At 44.5% G+C, this 23628-nt stretch overlaps 1 protein-coding gene across 1 annotated transcript in view; it reads left to right on the top strand.

Moving 5' to 3' along the window:
- SERINC4 (serine incorporator 4) overlaps window positions 1-23628 on the top strand; it is an 84477-nt gene that overhangs the window by 14073 nt on the left and 46776 nt on the right. Inside the window, exons 4-6 of the mRNA XM_077263569.1 lie at window positions 17-96; window positions 1830-1923; window positions 4094-4305. Coding sequence (XP_077119684.1) covers window positions 17-96; window positions 1830-1923; window positions 4094-4305 — 386 coding nt within the window. The remainder of the gene's footprint in view (window positions 1-16; window positions 97-1829; window positions 1924-4093; window positions 4306-23628) is intronic.

Raw genomic sequence — 23628 nt, forward strand, 5'->3', positions numbered from 1 at the left:
TTATTATGATTTGTAGGTTTTGGTGTCTGAAGTTCCTGATATTAATTGGAATGTGCATCGCTTCTTTCTTTATCCCTAGTGATTATTTTATACAAGGTAAGAGATGCATAATGGCAGGTCTTGGCATCCTTCTGTATGTAGAGTACAACAAACATATGAACATATGCACAACCTGAGTCTTACTGCACAAGGTCTGAAAATAAAAGAGAGGTAGCCGTCTCCTGTACTGAGATAGACGCTAAAATCCTATATTGATTTGAATAGGAGGCGGATGTGTAGTACTCTGCCGCCACCACTACCAGCAGATGTCCAGCTCCACAAGTGAGTACTTCCAGCTGGCGGCCTCTGCCGCTGCCACCCATAACAGCTGATCGGCGGGAGTGCCGATCGCTCATTGATGACCTATCCTAAGGATAGGTCATCAATGAAAAAGTAGTGGACAACCTCTTTAATATCTTATTGCACATACTTTTGAGGCAATAACTGCAAACAAATGATTTCTGTAGCTCTCAATGAGACCTCTGCCCCTGTCCACAGGTATTTTGGCCCACTCATAAGGAAACAACTTCAGCTATTTTAGATGTGAAAACGCCTTATCTAGACGGCATGTTTCAGCTCTTTCCACAGATGGTCAATAGGATTTAGATCAGGGCTCATAGATGGCCACTTTAGAATAGTCCAATGCTTTACTCTTAGCAAATCTTGGCTGTGTGTTTTGGGTCATTATCCTGTTGGAGAACACATGACCTGGGACTCAGACCAAGCTTTCTGACACTGGGCAGCAGAATGACTTGATAGTCTTGATATTTCATTGTACCCATTGTACCCATTTTCATTAGTTTTTTTATTTTCCGTTGAACCACAAATAAAAGTCAATGTCTGATTTTTACTAGTTGATATTCAGTAAATTCTAATTGAAAAACTCTGTTGCCAGATTCAAATTATTTCAATAGCTATTGTGTATTCTATCTATCTATCTATCTATCTATCTATCTATCTATCTATCTATCTATCTATCTAATTATCTATATCTAGATGGATAGATACTATATATATCTACTGTTTGCACAATTATTAGACAATTAGTATTTTTGATGATTAGTTTTATTATTGAACTACATTACTTTCTTGAAAGATGCAGACTTTTTCCTGTCCCATTGTTTGAAGAAATTGTTTTCTAAAAACTGGCAGTAGGTTTGGGGGTTGATTTTGACTTTTATCTGGCCGGTGATGGCGACATATGCTGAAATAAAAAGACATTTAAATGATGCAGAAGAATATCAAAAAGAAATTTAAAATTTTAGTGGATCTAAATTTGACATTGTTAGAAATTTTAAATCCATTTTGAATGAGGCTAGGAAGGACGGAATTATAGAAGCAGATTTATCTGATTACAGTAGCTCTTTGAAACTCCCACCACACCAGTATTGTATGTATTGCCAAAAGTGCACAAATCACTTACCTACCATTCGGGGAGACCAATAGTATCAGGAGTTGATTCTCTATTTATGGAATTGGGATTTTTGGAGGGATAAAATATTGAATCCACTATCCAAAGGCAGAGCATCCTTTATACATGATACTACGTACTTCATATGTAAATTACAGCATGTACAACTAAAATGAGATGTCATTTTTAGCATCATTTTATGTAGTGTGTCTATATACGTCAATAGGCCATGATAGGGGAATGGTAGCAAAAACTTTCATGTACAGATGTTACAGGAGGGAGTAAGGATATCTAGAGAGATACATGTCCCTTAAAATGTATTAAAGAGGGATAGATTGCATATTCATATTGGAATGACTTTGGGCATTTGTCTTTGCAGTATGGCATTATGTAGGCGTCTGCGGTGGCTTCTCTTTTGTCATCATCCAGCTGATACTGATAACAGCGTTTGCTCACACTTGGAACAAAAATTGGTAAGATTTTTTTTTTTTACTCTGTTCATAATTTAGATTTTATTATCTTTTCAGCTGCTAAATTGTCATAGAAATGTCTAGGTTTCTGCATGGAGAGGATGTCACCACAAGAGGGCAGTATAGGCAGTGTCAGTAAGAGCTCTGTGTTAGGCAATAATGACAGCTGCTTTCTACTTTATTCCGTTTCCCTGATTAGTTTTAATACTATATGTGCATGTATTTATATACTTACAGTGGTGCTGGAAAGTTTGTAAACTCTTGAGGATTCTCCACATTTTTTCATAAAGTTGACTTAAAGCTACATCAGATTTTCGCACAAGGCTTAAAATTAGATAAAGAGAATAAAATCTAACAGATGAGTCAAGATTAGAGTTTCAATTTTTTTTAAGTGAGAAAGTGATCCAATATCACACGTGAGTGAGTGGCTTTCAGTATCTGGTTTGAGTCCTTTCTGCGGAAACAACTGCATATAAACATTTCCAGTAATTGTTGATTTGTCCTGCACATCGACTTTTGAGAAATTTTAGCCCCTTCCTCCCTACAAAACAGCTTCGATTCTGGAATGTTGGTGGGCTTTCTCCCATGAACTGCTCACTTCAGGCCGTTCTACACATTTCTATAGGACTAAGGTGTGAACTTTGGCTTTGCCATTCCAAAACTTTATTCTTCTACCACCATTATTTTGTAGTATGATGTGGGTGCTTTGGGCCGTTGTCTTGTTGCATGACCCACATTACCTTGATATTCAGCACATGGACAGATGTTCTGACATTTTCCTTTACAGTTTGCATATACAATTCAGCATTCATTGTTCCATCACTTTTGGCAAGCCGCCTTGGCCCACATGCAACAAAAGAGGCCAAACTGTGATACTACAACCACCATGTTTCACAGATAGTATAATGTTTTTATGCTGTAATGCAGTGGGGTTTTCGCCAAACTCAACGCCTTTCATTTAAAGACAATCTGGCACCAGGTTTTTGCTATATAATCTGAGATAAGCAAGATACCCTGATTCCAGTTTGGTGTCACTTACTGGGCTGCTTACTTTCCTTTCCTTCAGATTATCTTGTCACACATATTTACTTATATTATGTGTGAATGACACCTGTCATATCAGTCTACTGAGCAATTACTTATGCGACTATCTACTAGGGACCTCATCTGAACACCCGTCTCACCTTATACTATATGTGCACACACTGCACACCCTAATCTGCCCGAAGTGCTCTTCAACTTTTTATACACTTTCAAGCAGCGGGTGGTAGTTGCTTACCAAAGCAGGCAGCGGGGTAGTTTTTTTTATCGTGTCTAGTGCTTGTGTCACATTTACAAAATTTATTATTTACCAAAGCTTTATTTTGGTGTCATCTGTCCTCAAAACACTGGTCCAATAGCATTCCTGCTTGTCCAGGTGATCTTATCAAATTGCAGAGGGGCAGCAGTGTTCTTTTTGGAAAGCAGTGGCTTTCTCCCTGCAATCCTACTATATACACCATTGTTGTTCAGTGTCCTGTTGATGGCCATGTATTGTGAAGATCAGACTTGGATCCATGTTCTTTAAATAAAACAGGTCACTCACTCACACCTGATTCTCATCCCATTGATTAAAAACATCAGACTCTAATTCACCTTCATACTTTATGCTAATCCTAAAAGTTCACATTCTTTTGCCACTCACAGACATGTGATATTAGATCTCTTTCCTCATTTAAAAATGTCAAAGTCTAATATTTTTGACTCATTTGTTTTATTTGGCTCTTTTTATCTGTGTTCATGACCTGTTTGAAAATCGGTTGTAGTTTTAGGTCAAATTTATGTTGAACTATTTAAAATTCACAACTGTATATATACACACACAGACAAGGGACTGTTTTGTCCCAAGCAGAAGAGCTTTCCAGGTTGATGGATAGTAAAAGGGGATCTGGGAGACCTGAACAAATTAACATACAACCTCCAGGTCATTGGAGTCAGAGGTCGCTCATTGTTAGGAGACTGTACCTGTATCCTTTGCTCCTTCCTCTCTACAACTACTGTACACATGGTCAATGCAGAGAAATATGTAGAAAGGACTTATGAGCATATAGTCTATTCTCAGTGATGTAACCAATGCCCATTAGGATGATGAAATATTAAAGGTCGCAACTTGTATCTGTTTCTCTCTTCTCAGGCTAACTGGGGCAGCTAAAGACAAACGCTGGTACTTTGCGGTCCTGATTGCCACATTGCTCTTCTATTCCATTGCCACAATGGCCTTCTATTTGCTTTACAATTACTTCACCCATCCTGCTGGCTGTGTCCTGAACAAAGGACTGATAAGCATTAACATCAGCCTGTGTCTAATCATGTCATTCATTTCCATCACCCCATGCGTACAGCTCAGTAAGTACAGTATATAGAGGAGGTTCTTACTACGTGGAGCTTAACTGGTAAAAATGTGGAATGAAAGACATATTACTCTTATACATTGTTAGCAGAGGTTTTAGAATTTATAATTTATTCACTCATTTCTGTTGCATATACAAAGTGGGCCATGTATATGGATACACGTGGGTATATGGATACACCTAAATAAAATGTGAATGGTTGGTGATATCAACTTCCTGCTTGTGGCACATTAGTATATGGGAGGGAGAAATCTTTTCAAGACCATGGTGGCCATTTTGGATCCAACTTTATAAATGGCCCACCCAGGTGTATCCATGTAAATGGCCCACCCTGTATAATGTATATAATGTCTAAGAAAGTCAGTAAGAATAGCATAATTAGAAATGATAGAGTCTCCTTACATATAAATGTGTACAGGTCCTTCTCAAAAAATTAGCATATAGTGTTAAATTTCATTATTTACCATAATGTAATGATTACAATTAAACTTTCATATATTATAGATTCATTATCCACCAACTGAAATTTGTCAGGTCTTTTATTGTTTTAATACTGATGATTTTGGCATACAACTCCTGATAACCCAAAAAACCTGTCTCAATAAATTAGCATATCAAGAAAAGGTTCTCTAAACGACCTATTACCCTAATCTTCTGAATCAACTAATTAACTCTAAACACATGCAAAAGATACCTGAGGCTTTTAAAAACTCCCTGCCTGGTTCATTACTCAAAACCCCCATCATGGGTAAGACTAGCGACCTGACAGATGTCAAGAAGGCCATCATTGACACCCTCAAGCAAGAGGGTAAGACCCAGAAAGAAATTTCTCAACAAATAGGCTGTTCCCAGAGTGCTGTATCAAGGCACCTCAATGGTAAGTCTGTTGGAAGGAAACAATGTGGCAGAAAACGCTGTACAACGAGAAGAGGTGACCGGACCCTGAGGAAGCAGTGGACTGAGTCTGGTGTGGAAACATCCAGAGCCACCGTGCACAGGCGTGTGCAGGAAATGGGCTACAGGTGCCGCATTCCCCAGGTAAAGCCACTTTTGAACCATAAACAGCGGCAGAAGCGCCTGACCTGGGCTACAGAGAAGCAGCACTGGACTGTTGCTAAGTGGTCCCAAGTACTTTTTTCTGATGAAAGCAAATTTTGCATGTCATTCGGAAATCAAGGTGCCAGAGTCTGGAGGAAGACTGGGGAGAAGGAAATGCCAAAATGCCTGAAGTCCAGTGTCAAGTACACACAGTCAGTGATGGTGTGGGTTGCCATGTCAGCTGCTGGTGTTGGTCCACTGTGTTTCATCAAGGGCAGGGTCAATGCAGCTAGCTATCAGGAGATTTTGGAGCACTTCATGCTTCCATCGGCTGAAATGCTTTATGGAGATGAAGATTTCATTTTCCAGCATGACCTGGCACCTGCTCAAAGTGCCAAAACCACTGGTAAATGGTTTACTGACCATGGTATTACTGTGCTCAATTGGCCTGCCAACTCTCCTGACCTGAACCCCATAGAGAATCTGTGGGATATTGTGAAGAGAAAGTTGAGAGACGCAAGACCCAACACTCTGGATGAGCTTAAGGCCGCTATTGAAGCATCCTGGGACTCCATAACATCTCAGCAGTGTCACAGGCTGATTGCCTCCATGCCACGCCGCATTGAAGCAGTCATTTCTGCCAAAGGATTCCCGACCAAGTATTGAGTGCATAACTGAACATTATTATTTGATGGTTTTTTTGTTTGTTATTAAAAAACACTTTTATTTGATTGGACGGGTGAAATATGCTAATTTATTGAGACAGGTTTTTTGGGTTATCAGGAGTTGTATGCCAAAATCATCAGTATTAAAACAATAAAAGACCTGACAAATTTCAGTTGGTGGATAATGAATCTATAATATATGAAAGTTTAATTGTAATCATTACATTATGGTAAATAATGAAATTTAACACTATATGCTAATTTTTTGAGAAGGACCTGTATATATACACACACATATATAAATGCAGAAAATAGAAAAAACGGATAGCACTCACCGATCCTTAAAAATCTTGCTTTATTTCAACGTTTAAAACATCATGACCAGGAGAACAGATGAATGAGTGTGTGAGCCAGTGCTGACGATGGCCGTTTCACGCTCAACAGCGCTTCTATGGGTCAACGGGATGTTGAGCGTGAAAGGGGCGTTATAGTTGACGCATGTGTGCCACATATGTGATTATCAGACTTTGCTGCAAAGTGGTGCCTTTTTTTCTCTCTCCTTTTTTTATTATATATATATATATATATATATATATATATATATATATATATAGAAAACAAAAAGCAGCACCAAAAGAAAACAAAGGGTGCAAGAAATCCTTCCAGGTATATACCAAGCCTCATGCTATAATCAAGAAAAATGAAGGCAGCACTCCAATAGAAAACATAAAGGTGCTTTATTGGTCCATGTGCAACGTTTCAGTCCATCAGTCCAGGATGTGGATGTGCTTGAGAAAGGCCCACATCCTGGACTGAAATGTCGCACATGGGCCAATAAACCACCTTTATTTTTTCTTATGGAGTGCTGCCTTCATTTTTCTAGATTATATATATATATATATATATATATATATATATATATATATCTTGTGTGCTGCCACGCCTCGCTATTCTGATGCACGATCTTATGATCTGGTGGCCTAAGAGCAGCATGAGACGTACTCTGGAGAAGGTGGTACCTGTACTGACCGCAGACCCTGAACTTAACACCGCAACTAGAAGTAGCCGTGGAATGTACCTATCACTCGCTAGACATCTCGACACAGCCGGAGGACTAATTACCCCTAGATATAGAAAAGGGAAAACTATCTTTCCTCAGAGAAAATTCCCAAAGGATAGCCAGCCCCCCACAAATATTGACTGTGAGAGGAGAGGGAAAAAACATACACAGACTGAAATCAGAATTTAGCAAAGGAGGCCACTTCTAGCTAAATAGAAAGGATAGGACAGAGTACTATGCGGTCAGTATTAAAACACTAGAAAATATCCACCACAGAAAATACAAAAATCTCCACAGCTAACTAAAGATATGGAGAGTATATCTGCATCTCCAGAGATACCAGCTTGGCTAAACAAATCCTTATTCAGACCAAGCTGGACAAGACAAAAACATGGAAAAGAACTGAACAATAAGGCCACAGCATGTGGACAGCAAAAATCAAGGCCAGAACTTATCTTTGTTGAAAGGAACAGCAAAGCAGGAGAGAGCAGGCAAGGATGTGAATCCTCCAGGAACAATGGACAACTGGCACTGACTAAAGGGTCAAGCAAGGCTAAATAGCCCAGTCAGGATTGCAAAAACTTGACACACCTGATGAATGCTGTGATCCAGAGACAGCAGCACTACCACTTATAACCACCGGAGGGAGCCCAAGAGCAGAAATCACAACAGTACCCCCCCCCCCCTTGAGGAGGGGTCACCGAACCCTCACCAGAGCCCCCAGGCCGATCCGGACGAGCCAAATGAAAGGCACGAACCAAATCCTCAGCATGAACATCGGAGGCAACAACCCAAGAATTATCCTCCTGGCCATAACCCTTCCATTTGACAAGATACTGAAGCTTCCGCCTCGAAAAACGAGAATCCAAAATCTTCTCAACCACATACTCCAACTCCCCATCAATCAACACCGGGGCAGGAGGATCAACAGAGGGAACAACGGGCACCACATATTTCCGCAACAAAGATCTATGAAAAACATTATGGATGGAAAAAGAGTCTGGAAGGGCCAAACGAAAAGACACTGGATTGATAATCTCAGAAATCCTATAAGGGCCAATAAACCGAGGCTTAAACTTAGGGGAAGAAACCTTCATAGGAACATGACGGGAAGACAACCAGACCAAATCCCCAACCCGAAGCCGGGAACCAACACACCGACGACGGTTAGCAAAACGCTGAGCCCCCTCCTGAGACAACACCAAATTGTCAACAACATGAGCCCAAATTTGCTGCAACCTGTCAACCACAGAGTCCACCCCAGGACAATCAGAAGGCTCAACCTGCCCCGAAGAAAAACGAGGATGAAAACCAGAGTTACAAAAGAAGGGTGAAACCAAGGTAGCAGAACTAGCCCGATTATTAAGGGCAAACTCGGCCAATGGCAAGAAAGCCACCCAATCATCCTGATCAGCAGACACAAAGCATCTCAAATAAGTTTCCAAAGTCTGATTAGTTCGCTCGGTTTGGCCATTTGTCTGAGGATGAAACGCGGAAGAAAAAGACAAATCAATGCCCAGCCTAGCAAAAAAGGCCCGCCAAAACCTAGAAACAAACTGGGAACCTCTATCGGACACAATATTCTCCGGAATGCCATGCAAACGAACCACATGCTGAAAAAACAACGGAACCAAATCAGAAGAGGAAGGCAACTTAGGCAAAGGTACCAAATGAACCATCTTAGAAAACCGGTCACAAACCACCCAGATAACCGACATCCTCTGGGAAACCGGAAGATCCGAAATAAAATCCATAGAAATATGCGTCCAAGGCCTCTCAGGGACCGGCAAAGGCAAAAGCAACCCACTAGCGCGGGAACAGCAAGGCTTGGCCCGCGCACAAGTCCCACAGGACTGCACAAAAGAACGCACATCCCGTGACAAAGAAGGCCACCAAAAGGACCTACCAACCAAATCTCTGGTACCAAAAATCCCAGGATGACCAGCCAACACAGAACAATGAACCTCCGAAATCACTTTACTAGTCCATCTGTGTTGTCAATTTACCTTTTGGCTCCCTCTAGTGGCTACTAGTGATTTGACTCTGGGTATGTCATTCATCCCTTGTATGCTCACCTGGGTCGTTAGGTCAGGGGTGTTGCTATATAAGCTCCCTGGACCTTCAGTTCAATGCCTGGCAACATTTATATCAGAGCTAATCTGTAGTGCTCTTGTCTACTGATCCTGGTTCCTGCTTGATTAAGCTAAGTCTGCTTTCTTGCTTTTTGCTATTTGTTTTGGTTTGCATTTTTGTCCAGCTTGTATATTATCTGTTTCCTGACCTTGCTGGAAGCTCTAGGGTGGCTGGTGTTCTCCCCCCGGGCCGTTAGACGGTTCGGGGGTTCTTGAATCTCCAGCGTGGATTTTGATAGGGTTTTTGTTGACCATATAAGTTATCTTACTACATTCTGCTATTAGTAAGTGGGCCTCTCTTTGCTAAAATCTAGTTCATCTCTGTGTTTGTCATTTCCTCTTACCTCACCGTTATTATTTGTGGGGGGCTACTATCCTACTTTTGGGGTCTATTCTCTGGAGGCAAGAGAGGTCTTTGTTTTCCTCTTCTAGGGGTAGTTAGTCCTCCGGCTGGCGCGAGACATCTAGCGACCAACGTAGGCATGTTCCCCGGCTACTGCTAGTGTTGGCGTTAGGAGTAGATATATGGTCAACCCAGTTACCACTGCCCTATGAGCTGGATTTTTGTACGTCGCAGACTTACTTGTTTCTCTGAGACCCTCGCCATTGGGGTCATAACAGTTTGCCAGGCCAGTATTAAATGTTAAATGCATTGCAGAAGCAGGATTATAAGAAAGAAAGTTCTGAGTTTTTTTTTCTCTCTCTCATTTTTTTTTCTTTTCCCCTTTATCTCTGAGTGGCTTGTGTTTGCTGCAGACATGAATGTCCAGACCTTGATTACAAGTGTGGACCAGCTTGCTGCTCGTGTGCAGGGCATACAAGATTATGTTATCAGAAGTCCTATGTCAGAACCTAAGATACCGATTCCTGAACCGTTTTCCGGAGACCGATTTAAATTTAGAAATTTCAGGAATAATTGTAAATTGTATTTGTCCCTGAAACCCTGTTCATCTGGAGACTCCGCTCAGCAAGTAAAAATTGTTATTTCTTTTTTACGGGGCGACCCTCAGGATTGGGCCTTCTCGCTGGCGCCAGGAGATCCGGCATTGGCTGACATTGATGCGTTTTTTCTGGCGCTCGGTTTGCTTTATGAGGAACCCAATCTTGAGATTCAGGCAGAAAAGGCCTTGCTGGCTATGTCTCAGGGCCAGGACGAGGCTGAAGTGTATTGCCAAAAATTTCGGAAATGGTCCGTGCTGACCCAGTGGAACGAGTGTGCATTGGCTGCTAATTTTAGAAATGGCCTTTCTGAAGCCATTAAGAATGTGATGGTGGGTTTTCCCATTCCCACAGGTCTGAATGATTCTATGGCCCTGGCTATTCAAATCGACCGGCGGTTGCGGGAGCGCAAAACCGCTAATTCCCTCATGGTGTTGTCTGAACAGACACCTGATTTAATGCAATGTGATAGAATCTTGACTAGAAATGAGCGGAAAATTCATAGACGCCAGAATGGCTTGTGTTACTACTGTGGTGATTCTACACATGTTATCTCAGCATGCTCTAAACGTCTTACTAAGGTTGTTAGTCCGGTCGCCATTGGTAATTTGCAACCTAAATTTATTCTATCTGTAACTTTGATTTGCTCACTGTCATCGTATCCTGTCATGGCGTTTGTGGACTCGGGTGCTGCCCTGAGCCTTATGGATCTGTCATTTGCCAAGCGCTGCGGATTTGTTCTTGAGCCATTGGAAAATCCTATCCCTCTTAGGGGTATTGATTCTACGCCATTGGCAAAAAATAAACCGCAGTTTTGGACACAGGTTACCATGTGCATGACTCCCGAACATCGGGAGGTAATACGTTTTCTTGTTCTGCATAAAATGCATGATTTGGTTGTTTTGGGTTTGCCATGGTTACAGACCCATAATCCAGTCTTGGACTGGAAGGCTATGTCAGTGTCAAGTTGGGGCTGCCATGGAATTCATGGAGATTCCCTGCCCTTGTCTATTGCTTCTTCTACGCCTTCGGAAGTTCCGGCGTATTTGTCTGATTATCAGGATGTCTTCAGCGAGTCTAAGTCCAGTGCACTGCCTCCTCATAGGGAATGTGACTGTGCAATAGATTTGATTCCTGGCAGTAAGTTTCCTAAGGGGAGGCTGTTTAATCTGTCGGTACCTGAACATACCGCGATGCGTTCATATATCAAGGAGTCTCTTGAGAAGGGGCATATCCGTCCTTCTTCTTCCCCTCTTGGTGCGGGATTCTTTTTTGTGGCCAAAAAGGACGGATCTTTGAGGCCTTGTATTGACTATCGGCTTTTAAATAAGATCACTGTCAAATTTCAGTATCCTTTGCCGCTGTTGTCAGATTTGTTTGCCCGGATTAAAGGTGCCAAGTGGTTCACCAAGATAGACCTTCGTGGTGCGTACAACCTTGTGCGCATTAGGCAGGGCGATGAATGGAAAACCGCATTCAATACGCCCGAAGGTCATTTTGAGTACTTGGTGATGCCATTCGGTCTCTCTAATGCACCTTCAGTTTTTCAGTCCTTCATGCATGACATTTTCCGGAAGTATCTGGATAAATTTTTGATTGTTTATCTGGATGATATTCTGTTTTTTTCTGATGATTGGGACTCGCATGTGGAGCAGGTCAGGATGGTTTTTGAGATTCTGCGTGAAAATTCTTTGTTTGTAAAAGGCTCAAAGTGTCTCTTTGGTGTACAGAAGGTTCCCTTTTTGGGGTTCATTTTTTCCCCTTCTGCTGTGGAGATGGATCCAGTCAAGGTCCGAGCTATTCATGATTGGACTCAACCCTCGTCAGTTAAGAGTCTTCAGAAGTTCTTGGGTTTTGCTAACTTCTACCGTCGTTTTATCGCAAATTTCTCTAGCGTTGTTAAACCGCTGACGGATATGACCAAGAAAGGCTCTGATGTAGCTAACTGGGCTCCTGCTGCCGTGGAGGCTTTCCAGGAGTTAAAACGCCGGTTTACTTCGGCGCCTGTTTTGTGCCAGCCTGACATCTCACTTCCCTTTCAGGTTGAGGTGGATGCTTCGGAGATTGGGGCAGGGGCCGTTTTGTCGCAGAGAGGCCCTGGTTGCTCTACTATGAGACCTTGTGCCTTTTTCTCTAGGAAGTTTTCGCCGGCAGAGCGAAATTATGATGTGGGCAATCGGGAGTTGTTGGCCATGAAGTGGGCATTTGAGGAGTGGCGTCATTGGCTCGAGGGTGCTAAGCATCGTGTGGTGGTCTTGACTGATCACAAAAATCTGATGTATCTCGAGTCTGCTAAACGCCTGAATCCTAGACAGGCCCGCTGGTCATTGTTTTTCTCCTGTTTTGACTTTGTGGTCTCGTATTTACCAGGTTCTAAGAATGTGAAGGCCGATGCTCCGTCTAGGAGCTTTGTGCCTGATGCTCCTGGAGTCGCTGAACCTGTGGGTATTCTTAAGGAAGGAGTTATCGTGTCTGCTATTTCTCCAGATCTGCGACGTGTGTTGCAGAGATTTCAGGCTGGTAGGCCTGACTCTTGTCCACCTGACAGATTGTTTGTGCCTGCTAGATGGACCAGCAGAGTCATTTCCGAGGTTCATTCCTCGGTGTTGGCAGGGCACCCGGGAATTTTTGGCACCAGAGATCTGGTGGCTAGGTCCTTTTGGTGGCCTTCCTTGTCAAGGGATGTGCGGTCATTTGTACAGTCCTGTGGTACTTGTGCTCGAGCTAAGCCTTGCTGCTCTCGTGCCAGCGGGTTGCTCTTGCCCTTGCCTGTCCCGAAGAGACCTTGGACACACATCTCTATGGATTTCATTTCTGATCTTCCGGTGTCTCAGGGCATGTCTGTCATGTGGGTGATATGTGATCGTTTCTCCAAGATGGTCCATTTGGTTCCCTTGCCTAAGCTGCCCTCCTCTTCTGATCTGGTTCCTGTGTTCTTCCAGAACGTGGTTCGTTTGCACGGCATTCCTGAGAATATTGTGTCGGACAGAGGATCCCAGTTTGTTTCCAGGTTCTGGCGATCCTTTTGTGGTAGGATGGGCATTGAGTTGTCGTTTTCATCCGCTTTCCATCCCCAGACTAACGGACAAACGGAGCGAACTAATCAGACTCTGGAGGCTTATTTGAGGTGTTTTGTCTCTTCTGATCAGGATGATTGGGTGACCTTCTTGCCGTTGGCTGAATTTGCCCTTAATAATCGGGCTAGTTCCGCCACCTTGGTTTCGCCATTTTTCTGCAACTCTGGTTTCCATCCTCGTTTTTCCTCAGGACATGTGGAGTCTTCTGACTGTCCTGGGGTGGATTCCGTGGTGGATAGGTTGCAGCGGATCTGGGGGCATGTGGTGGACAACTTGAAGTTGTCAAAGGAGAAGGCTCAGCGTTTTGCCAACCGCCGCCGCGGTGTGGGTCCCCGACTTCGCGTTGGGGATTTGGTATGGCTGTCTTCTCGATTTGTTCCTATGAAGGTCTCCTCTCCCAAATTTAAGCCTCGCTTCATTGGTCCTTACAAGATATTGGAAATCATTAATCCTGTATCCTTTCGCCTGGATCTTCCGGTGTCGTTTGCCATCCACAACGTATTTCATAGGTCCTTGTTGCGGCGATACGTTGTGCCTGTGGTTCCTTCTGCTGAGCCTCCTGCTCCGGTGTTGGTTGAGGGCGAGTTGGAGTACGTGGTGGAGAAGATCTTAGATTCTCGTCTCTCCAGGCGGAGGCTTCAGTACCTGGTCAAGTGGAAGGGCTATGGTCAGGAGGTGTTATGACCCCAGTGGACAGGGTCTCAGAGGAACGTGTAAGTCTGCGAGATTCAAAAATCCAGCTCATAGGGCTGTGGTAACTGGGTTGACCAAATAGCCACTCCTAACGCCAACACTAGAAGTAGCCGGGGATCATGCCTACGGTGATCGCTAGATGACTCGCGCCAGCCGGAGAATCTAACTACCCCTAGGAGAAGAAAACAAAGACCTCTCTTGCCTCCAGAGAAAGGGACCCCAAAGCAAGATACAAGCCCCCCACAAATAATAACGGTGAGGTAAGAGGAAATGACAAACACAGAAATGAACCAGGTTCAGCAAAGAGAGGCCAGCTTACTAATAGCAGAATATAGCAAGATAACTTATCTGGTCAACAAAAACCCTATAAAAATCCACGCTGGAGATTCAAGAACCCCCGAACCGTCTAACGGTCCGGGGGGAGAACACCAGCCCCCTAGAGCTTCCAGCAAAGGTCAGGATACAGATTGGAACAAGCTGGACAAAAATACCAAACAAAACAAAAGCAAAAAGCAAGGAAGTAGACTTAGCTTGAAATACAGGAACCAGGATCATAGGACAAGAGCACAACAGATTAGCTCTGATTTCAACGATGCCAGGCATTGAACTGAAGGTCCAGGGAGCTTATATAGCAACGCCCCTGAACTAACGGCCCAGGTGAGGATATAGGAAAAGACAGAAGCTCCAGAGTCAAATCACTAATGACCACTAGAGGGAGCAAAAAGCAAAATCACAACAGTACCCCCCCCTTAGTGAGGGGTCACCGAACCCTCACCACGACCACCAGGGCGATCAGGACGAGCGGCGTGAAAGGCACGAACTAAATCGGCCGCATGAACATCAGAGGCGACCACCCAGGAATTATCTTCCTGACCATAGCCCTTCCACTTGACCAGGTACTGAAGCCTCCGCCTGGAGAGACGAGAATCCAAGATCTTCTCCACCACGTACTCCAACTCGCCCTCAACCAACACCGGAGCAGGAGGCTCAGCAGAAGGAACCACAGGCACAACGTACCGCCGCAACAAGGACCTATGAAATACGTTGTGGATAGCAAACGACACAGGAAGATCCAGGCGAAAGGATACAGGATTAAGGATTTCCAATATCTTGTAAGGACCAATAAAACGAGGTTTAAATTTGGGAGAGGAAACCTTCATAGGAACAAAGCGGGAAGAAAGCCACACCAAATCCCCAACACGTAGTCGGGGACCCACACCGCGGCGGCGGTTGGCAAAGCGCTGAGCCCTCTCCTGTGACAACTTCAAGTTGTCCACCACAAGATTCCAGATCCGCTGCAACCTATCCACCACAGAATCCACCCCAGGGCAGTCAGAAGGTTCCACATGACCCGAAGAAAAACGAGGGTGGAAACCAGAGTTGCAGAAAAACGGCGAAACCAAGGTGGCGGAACTAGCCCGATTATTAAGGGCAAACTCAGCCAACGGCAAGAAGGTCACCCAATCGTCCTGATCAGCAGAGACAAAACACCTCAAATAAGCCTCCAAAGTCTGATTAGTTCGCTCCGTCTGTCCATTAGTCTGAGGATGGAAAGCAGACGAAAACGACAAGTCAATGCCCATCCTACTACAAAAGGATCGCCAGAATCTGGAAACGAACTGGGATCCTCTGTCTGACACAATATTCTCAGGGATGCCGTGCAAACGAACCACGTTCTGGAAAAACACAGGAACCAGATCGGAAGAGGAAGGCAGCTTAGGCAAAGGAACCAAATGGACCATCTTGGAGAAGCGATCACATATCACCCAGATAACAGACATGCCTTGAGACACCGGAAGATCAGAAATGAAATCCATGGAGATATGTGTCCAAGGTCTCTTAGGGACAGGCAAGGGCAAGAGCAACCCGCTGGCACGAGAACAGCAAGGCTTAGCTCGAGCACAAGTCCCACAGGACTGTACAAATGACCGCACATCCCTAGACAAGGAAGGCCACCAAAAGGATCTGGCCACCAGATCTCTGGTGCCAAAAATTCCTGGGTGACCTGCCAACACCGAGGAATGAACCTCGGAAATGACTCTGCTGGTCCACTTATCAGGCACAAACAGTCTGTCAGGAGGACAAGAATCAGGCCTATCAGCCTGAAATCTCTGCAACACACGTCGCAGATCAGGAGAAATAGCTGACAAGATAATACCATCCTTAAGAATACCAACAGGTTCAGCGACTCCAGGAGCATCAGGCACAAAGCTCCTGGAAAGAGCATCGGCCTTCACATTTTTTGAACCTGGTAAATACGAGACAACAAAGTCAAAACGGGAGAAAAACAATGACCAGCGGGCCTGTCTAGGATTCAGGCGTTTAGCAGACTCGAGATACATCAGATTTTTGTGATCAGTCAAGACCACCACACGATGCTTAGCACCCTCGAGCCAATGACGCCACTCCTCAAATGCCCATTTCATGGCCAACAACTCCCGATTGCCCACATCATAATTTCGCTCCGCAGGCGAAAACTTCCTAGAGAAAAAGGCGCAAGGTCTCATAACAGAGCAACCAGGGCCTCTCTGCGACAAAACGGCCCCTGCTCCAATCTCTGAAGCATCCACCTCAACCTGAAAGGGAAGCGAGACATCAGGCTGGCACAAAACAGGCGCCGAAGTAAACCGACGTTTCAACTCCTGGAAAGCCTCCACGGCAGCAGGAGCCCAATTAACCACATCGGAGCCCTTCTTGGTCATGTCCGTCAAAGGTTTCACAATGCTAGAAAAGTTAGCGATAAAACGACGGTAGAAGTTAGCGAAACCCAAGAACTTCTGAAGACTCTTAACTGACGAGGGCTGAGTCCAATCAAGAATAGCTCGGACCTTGACTGGGTCCATCTCCACAGCAGAAGGGGAAAAAATGAACCCCAAAAAGGGAACCTTCTGTACACCAAAAAGACACTTTGAGCCCTTGACAAACAAAGAATTTTCACGCAAAATTTTAAAGACCATCCTGACCTGCTCCACATGCGAGTCCCAATTATCAGAAAAAAACCAGAATATCATCCAGATAAACGATCAAAAATGTATCCAGATAGTTCCGGAAAATGTCATGCATAAAGGACTGAAAAACTGAAGGGGCATTAGAGAGCCCAAAAGGCATCACCAAGTACTCAAAATGACCTTCGGGCGTATTGAATGCGGTTTTCCATTCATCTCCTTGCTTAATGCGCACAAGGTTGTACGCACCACGAAGGTCTATCTTGGTAAACCACTTGGCACCTTTAATCCGGGCAAACAAGTCAGACAACAGCGGCAAAGGATACTGAAATTTGACAGTGATCTTATTTAAAAGCCGATAGTCAATACAAGGCCTCAAAGATCCGTCCTTTTTAGCCACAAAAAAGAATCCCGCACCAAGAGGGGAAGAAGACGGACGGATGTGTCCTTTCTCCAGAGACTCCTTGATATATGAACGCATAGCGGTATGTTCAGGTATCGACAGATTAAAAAGTCTTCCCTTAGGAAATTTACTGCCTGGAATCAAATCTATAGCACAGTCACATTCCCTATGAGGAGGCAATGCACTGGACCTGGACTCGCTAAAGACATCCTGATAATCAGACAAATACTCCGGAACTTCCGAAGGCGTAGAAGAAGCAATAGACACAGGCAGGGAATCCTCATGAATACCACGACAGCCCCAACTAGACACTGACATAGCCTTCCAGTCAAGGACTGGATTATGGGTCTGTAACCATGGCAGCCCCAAAACAACCAAATCATGCATTTTATGTAGAACGAGAAAACGTATCACCTCGCGATGTTCAGGAGTCATGCACATGGTAACCTGTGTCCAATACTGCGGTTTATTTTCTGCCAATGGCGTAGCATCAATACCCCTAAGAGGGATAGGATTTTCTAATGGTTCAATAATAAAACCACAGCGCTTAGCAAATGAGAGATCCATAAGACTCAGGGCAGCACCTGAATCTACAAACGCCATGACAGGATAAGATGACAGTGAGCAAATCAAAGTTACAGACAGAATAAACTTAGGATGCAAATTACCAACGGTGACAGGACTAACAACCTTAGATATACGTTTAGAGCATGCTGAGATAACATGTGTAGAATCACCACAGTAGTAGCACAAGCCATTCCGGCGTCTATGAATTTTCCTCTCATTTCTAGTCAAGATTCTATCACATTGCATCAAATCAGGTGTCTGTTCAGACAACAACATGAGGGAATTTGCGGTTTTGCGCTCCCGCAACCGCCGGTCAATTTGAATAGCCAGGGACATGGTATCATTCAGACCTGTGGGAATGGGAAAACCCACCATAACATTCTTAATGGCCTCAGAAAGGCCATTTCTAAAATTAGCGGCCAGTGCACACTCGTTCCAATGTGTCAGCACGGACCATTTCCGAAATTTTTTGGCAATACACCTCAGCCTCGTCCTGGCCCTGAGACATAGCCAGCAAGGCTTTCTCTGCCTGAATCTCAAGATTGGGTTCCTCATAAAGTAAACCGAGCGCCAGAAAAAACGCATCAATATCAGCCAATGCCGGATCTCCTGGCGCCAACGAAAAAGCCCAATCTTGAGGGTCACCCCGTAAGAATGAAATAACAATTTTTACTTGTTGAGCAGAGTCTCCAGACGAACAAGGTTTCAGGGACAAAAACAATTTACAATTATTCCTGAAATTCCTAAACTTAAATCGGTCTCCTGAAAACAGTTCAGGAATCGAAATCTTGGGTTCAGACCTAGGATTTCTGATAACATAATCTTGTATACTCTGCACACGAGCGGCAAGCTGGTCCACACTTGTAATCAAGGTCTGGACATTCATGTCTGCAGCAAGCTTAAGCCACTCTGAGGTAAAGGGGAAAAGAAAAAAAAAAATGAGAGAGGGGAAAAAAAACTCAAAATTTTCTTTCTTATAATCCCACTTCTGCAATGCATTAAACATTTAATACTGGCCTGGCATACTGTTATGACCCCAGTGGACAGGGTCTCAGAGGAACGTGTAAGTCTGCGAGATTCAAAAATCCAGCTCATAGGGCTGTGGTAACTGGGTTGACCAAATAGCCACTCCTAACGCCAACACTAGAAGTAGCCGGGGATCATGCCTACGGTGATCGCTAGATGACTCGCGCCAGCCGGAGAATCTAACTACCCCTAGGAGAAGAAAACAAAGACCTCTCTTGCCTCCAGAGAAAGGGACCCCAAAGCAAGATACAAGCCCCCCACAAATAATAACGGTGAGGTAAGAGGAAATGACAAACACAGAAATGAACCAGGTTCAGCAAAGAGAGGCCAGCTTACTAATAGCAGAATATAGCAAGATAACTTATCTGGTCAACAAAAACCCTATAAAAATCCACGCTGGAGATTCAAGAACCCCCGAACCGTCTAACGGTCCGGGGGGAGAACACCAGCCCCCTAGAGCTTCCAGCAAAGGTCAGGATACAGATTGGAACAAGCTGGACAAAAATACCAAACAAAACAAAAGCAAAAAGCAAGGAAGCAGACTTAGCTTGAAATACAGGAACCCGGATCATAGGACAAGAGCACAACAGATTAGCTCTGATTTCAACGATGCCAGGCATTGAACTGAAGGTCCAGGGAGCTTATATAGCAACGCCCCTGAACTAACGGCCCAGGTGAGGATATAGGAAAAGACAGAAGCTCCAGAGTCAAATCACTAATGACCACTAGAGGGAGCAAAAAGCAAAATCACAACAGGAGGATAATTCCTGGGTGGTCGCCTCTGATGTGCATGCGGCCGATTTAGTTCGTTCCTTTCACGCCGCTCATCCTGATCGCCCTGGTGGTCTTGGTGAGGGTTCGGTGACCCCTCACTAAGGGGGGGGTACTGTTGTGAATTTACCTTTTGGCTCCCTCTAGTGGCTACTAGTGATTTGACTCTGGGTATGTCATTCATCCCTTGTATGCTCACCTGGGTCGTTAGGTCAGGGGTGTTGCTATATAAGCTCCCTGGACCTTCAGTTCAATGCCTGGCAACGTTGATATCAGAGCTAATCTGTAGTGCTCTTGTCTACTGATCCTGGTTCCTGCTTGATTAAGCTAAGTCTGCTTTCTTGCTTTTTGCTATTTGTTTTGGTTTGCATTTTTGTCCAGCTTGTATATTATCTGTTTCCTGACCTTGCTGGAAGCTCTAGGGTGGCTGGTGTTCTCCCCCCGGGCCGTTAGACGGTTCGGGGGTTCTTGAATCTCCAGCGTGGATTTTGATAGGGTTTTTGTTGACCATATAAGTTATCTTACTACATTCTGCTATTAGTAAGTGGGCCTCTCTTTGCTAAAATCTAGTTCATCTCTGTGTTTGTCATTTCCTCTTACCTCACCGTTATTATTTGTGGGGGGCTACTATCCTACTTTTGGGGTCTATTCTCTGGAGGCAAGAGAGGTCTTTGTTTTCCTCTTCTAGGGGTAGTTAGTCCTCCGGCTGGCGCGAGACATCTAGCGACCAACGTAGGCATGTTCCCCGGCTACTGCTAGTGTTGGCGTTAGGAGTAGATATATGGTCAACCCAGTTACCACTGCCCTATGAGCTGGATTTTTGTACGTCGCAGACTTACTTGTTTCTCTGAGACCCTCGCCATTGGGGTCATAACAATCTGTCAGGAACAAACAGTTTCCCCACTGGACAGCGGTCAGGTATATCAGCCTGAAATTCCTGAAGAACCCGTCGTAAATCAGGGGAGATGGCAGAAAGAATCACCCCTTCCTTCAGAATGCTGACCGGCTCAAGGACCCCAGGAGAATCAGGCAAAAATCTCCTAGAGAGGGCATCAGCCTTAACATTCTTAGAACCCGGAAGATATGAGACCACAAAATCAAAACGGGAGAAAAACAGGGACCATCGGGCCTGTCTAGGATTCAGCCGTTTGGCAGACTCGAGGTAAATCAGATTCTTATGATCGGTCAAGACCACAATACGGTGCTTGGCCCCCTCAAGCCAATGTCGCCACTCCTCAAATGCCCACTTCATAGCCAACAACTCACGATTGCCGACATCATAATTGCGTTCCGCAGGCGAAAACTTTCGAGAAAAGAAGGCACACGGTTTCATCAAGGAACCATCAGAATTCCTCTGAGACAAAACGGCCCCTGCCCCAATCTCAGAAGCGTCAACCTCAACCTGAAAAGGAAGAGAAACATCTGGCTGACGCAACACAGGGGCAGGAGTAAATCGGCGTTTAAGCTCCTGAAAGGCAGAAACAGCCGCAGAGGGCCAATTCGTCACATCAGCGCCTTTCTTCGTCAAATCGGTCAGGGGTTTAACCACACTGGAGAAGTTGGCAATGAAACGGCGATAAAAATTAGCAAAGCCCAAAAATTTCTGAAGGCTCTTCACGGATGTGGGCTGGATCCAATCATGAATGGCCTGAACCTTAACCGGATCCATTTCTATAGATGAGGGAGAAAAAATGAAGCCCAAAAAAGAAATCTTCTGTACTCCAAAGAGGCACTTAGACCCCTTCACAAACAAGGCATTATCACGAAGGATCTGAAATACCATCCTGACTTGTTTCACATGAGACTCCCAATCATCTGAAAAAATCAAAATATCATCCAAATATACAATCATGAATTTATCAAGATAATTCCGAAATATATCTTGCATGAAGGACTGAAACACAGATGGAGCATTAGAGTGTCCGAATGGCATCACAAGGTATTCAAAATGACCTTCGGGCGTATTAAACGCAGTTTTCCATTCGTCACCCTGCTTAATACGAACAAGATTATATGCCCCTCGAAGGTCAATCTTAGTAAACCAACTAGCCCCCTTAATCCTAGCAAACAGATCAGAAAGCAAAGGCAAAGGGTATTGGAATTTGACCGTGATCTTATTCAAGAGGCGATAATCAATACAGGGTCTCAAGGAGCCATCTTTTTTGGCAACAAAAAAAACCTGCTCCCAATGGTGAAGAAGATGGCCGAATATGCCCCTTCTCCAAGGACTCCTTAACATAGCTCCGCATAGCAGTATGTTCTGGCACAGACAGGTTGAAAAGTCGGCCCTTAGGGAACTTACAGCCTGGAATCAAGTCAATAGCACAATCACAGTCCCTATGCGGTGGAAGGGAACTGGACTTGGGCTCATTGAATACATTCTGGAAATCTGACAAAAACTCAGGAATTTCAGAAGAGGGGGAGGAGGCAATTGACATCAAAGGAACGTCACCATGAACCCCCTGACAACCCCAACTAGTCACAGACATAGATTTCCAATCTAACACCGGATTATGCACCTGTAACCATGGGAAACCCAGCACAATAGCATCATGCAAATTATGCAACACCAGAAAACGACAATCTTCCTGATGGGCTGGCGCCATGCACATGGTCAGCTGTGTCCAAAACTGAGGTTTATTTTTAGCCAACGGTGTAGCATCAATCCCCCTCAAAGGAATAGGACTCTGCAAAGGCTGCAAGGGGAAACCACAACGTCTGGCAAATTCTAAGTCCATTAAGTTTAGAGCGGCGCCTGAATCCACAAATGCCATGACAGAAAATGACGATAATGAGCAGATCAGGGTCACAGATAACAGAAATTTAGGTTGTACAGTACTGATGGTAACAGATCTAGCGATTCTCTTGGTACGCTTAGGGCAATCAGAAATAACATGAGCAGAATCGCCGCAGTAAAAACACAACCTATTCTGACGTCTGAATCCTTGTCGTTCAGCTCTAGACACAATCCTATCACACTGCATAGGCTCAGGACTCCGCTCGGAAGACAATGCCATAGTGTGCACAACTCTGCGCTTGCGCAAGCGCCGATCAATCTGAATGGCCAGAGACATAGAATCACTCAGACCAGCAGGCGTGGGGAACCCCACCATAACATCTTTAACGGATTCAGAAAGACCCTTTCTGAAAATTGCCGCCAAGGCATCCTCATTCCATTTAGTCAGTACAGACCATTTTCTAAATTTCTGGCAATATGATTCTGCCGCTTCTTGACCCTGACACAGGGCCAACAAGGTCTTCTCAGCATGATCCACTGAATTAGGTTCATCATACAATAACCCAAGCGCCTGAAAAAAGGTGTCTACAATAAGCAACGCCGGATTCCCAGGTTCCAGGGCAAATGCCCAATCCTGGGGGTCACCACGCAGCAGAGATATAACAATTTTAACCTGCTGGATGGGATCACCAGAGGAACGGGGTTTCAGAGCAAAAAAACAGTTTACAGTTATTTTTAAAGCTCAAAAATTTGGACCTGTCCCCAAGAAACAAATCAGGAGTTGGAATTCTAGGCTCTAAAACCGGAGTCTGAACGATATAATCGGAAATAGCCTGTACTCTAGCAGCAAGTTGATCCACACGAGAAGCCAATCCCTGAACATCCATACCAGCGCCGAACTCCTGAGCCACCCAGAGGTAAAGAGGGAAAAAAAAACCACAACAGACTACAGAAAAAAAAATGGCTCAGCACTTTCCTTCCCTTCTTCTGAGATGCGGTTAACTCATTGTTGGCCAGTTGTACTGTTATGATCTGGTGGCCTAAGAGCAGCATGAGACGTACTCTGGAGAAAGTGGTACCTGTACTGACCGCAGACCCTGAACTTAACACCGCAACTAGAAGTAGCCGTGGAATGTACCTATCACTCCCTAGACATCTCGACACAGCCGGAGGACTAATTACCCCTAGATATAGAAAAGGGAAAACTATCTTTCCTCAGAGAAAATTCCCAAAGGATAGCCAGCCCCCCACAAATATTGACTGTG

Source organism: Ranitomeya variabilis, chromosome 5, assembly GCF_051348905.1.
Source record: "Ranitomeya variabilis isolate aRanVar5 chromosome 5, aRanVar5.hap1, whole genome shotgun sequence".
Lineage (NCBI taxonomy): Eukaryota > Metazoa > Chordata > Amphibia > Anura > Dendrobatidae > Ranitomeya > Ranitomeya variabilis.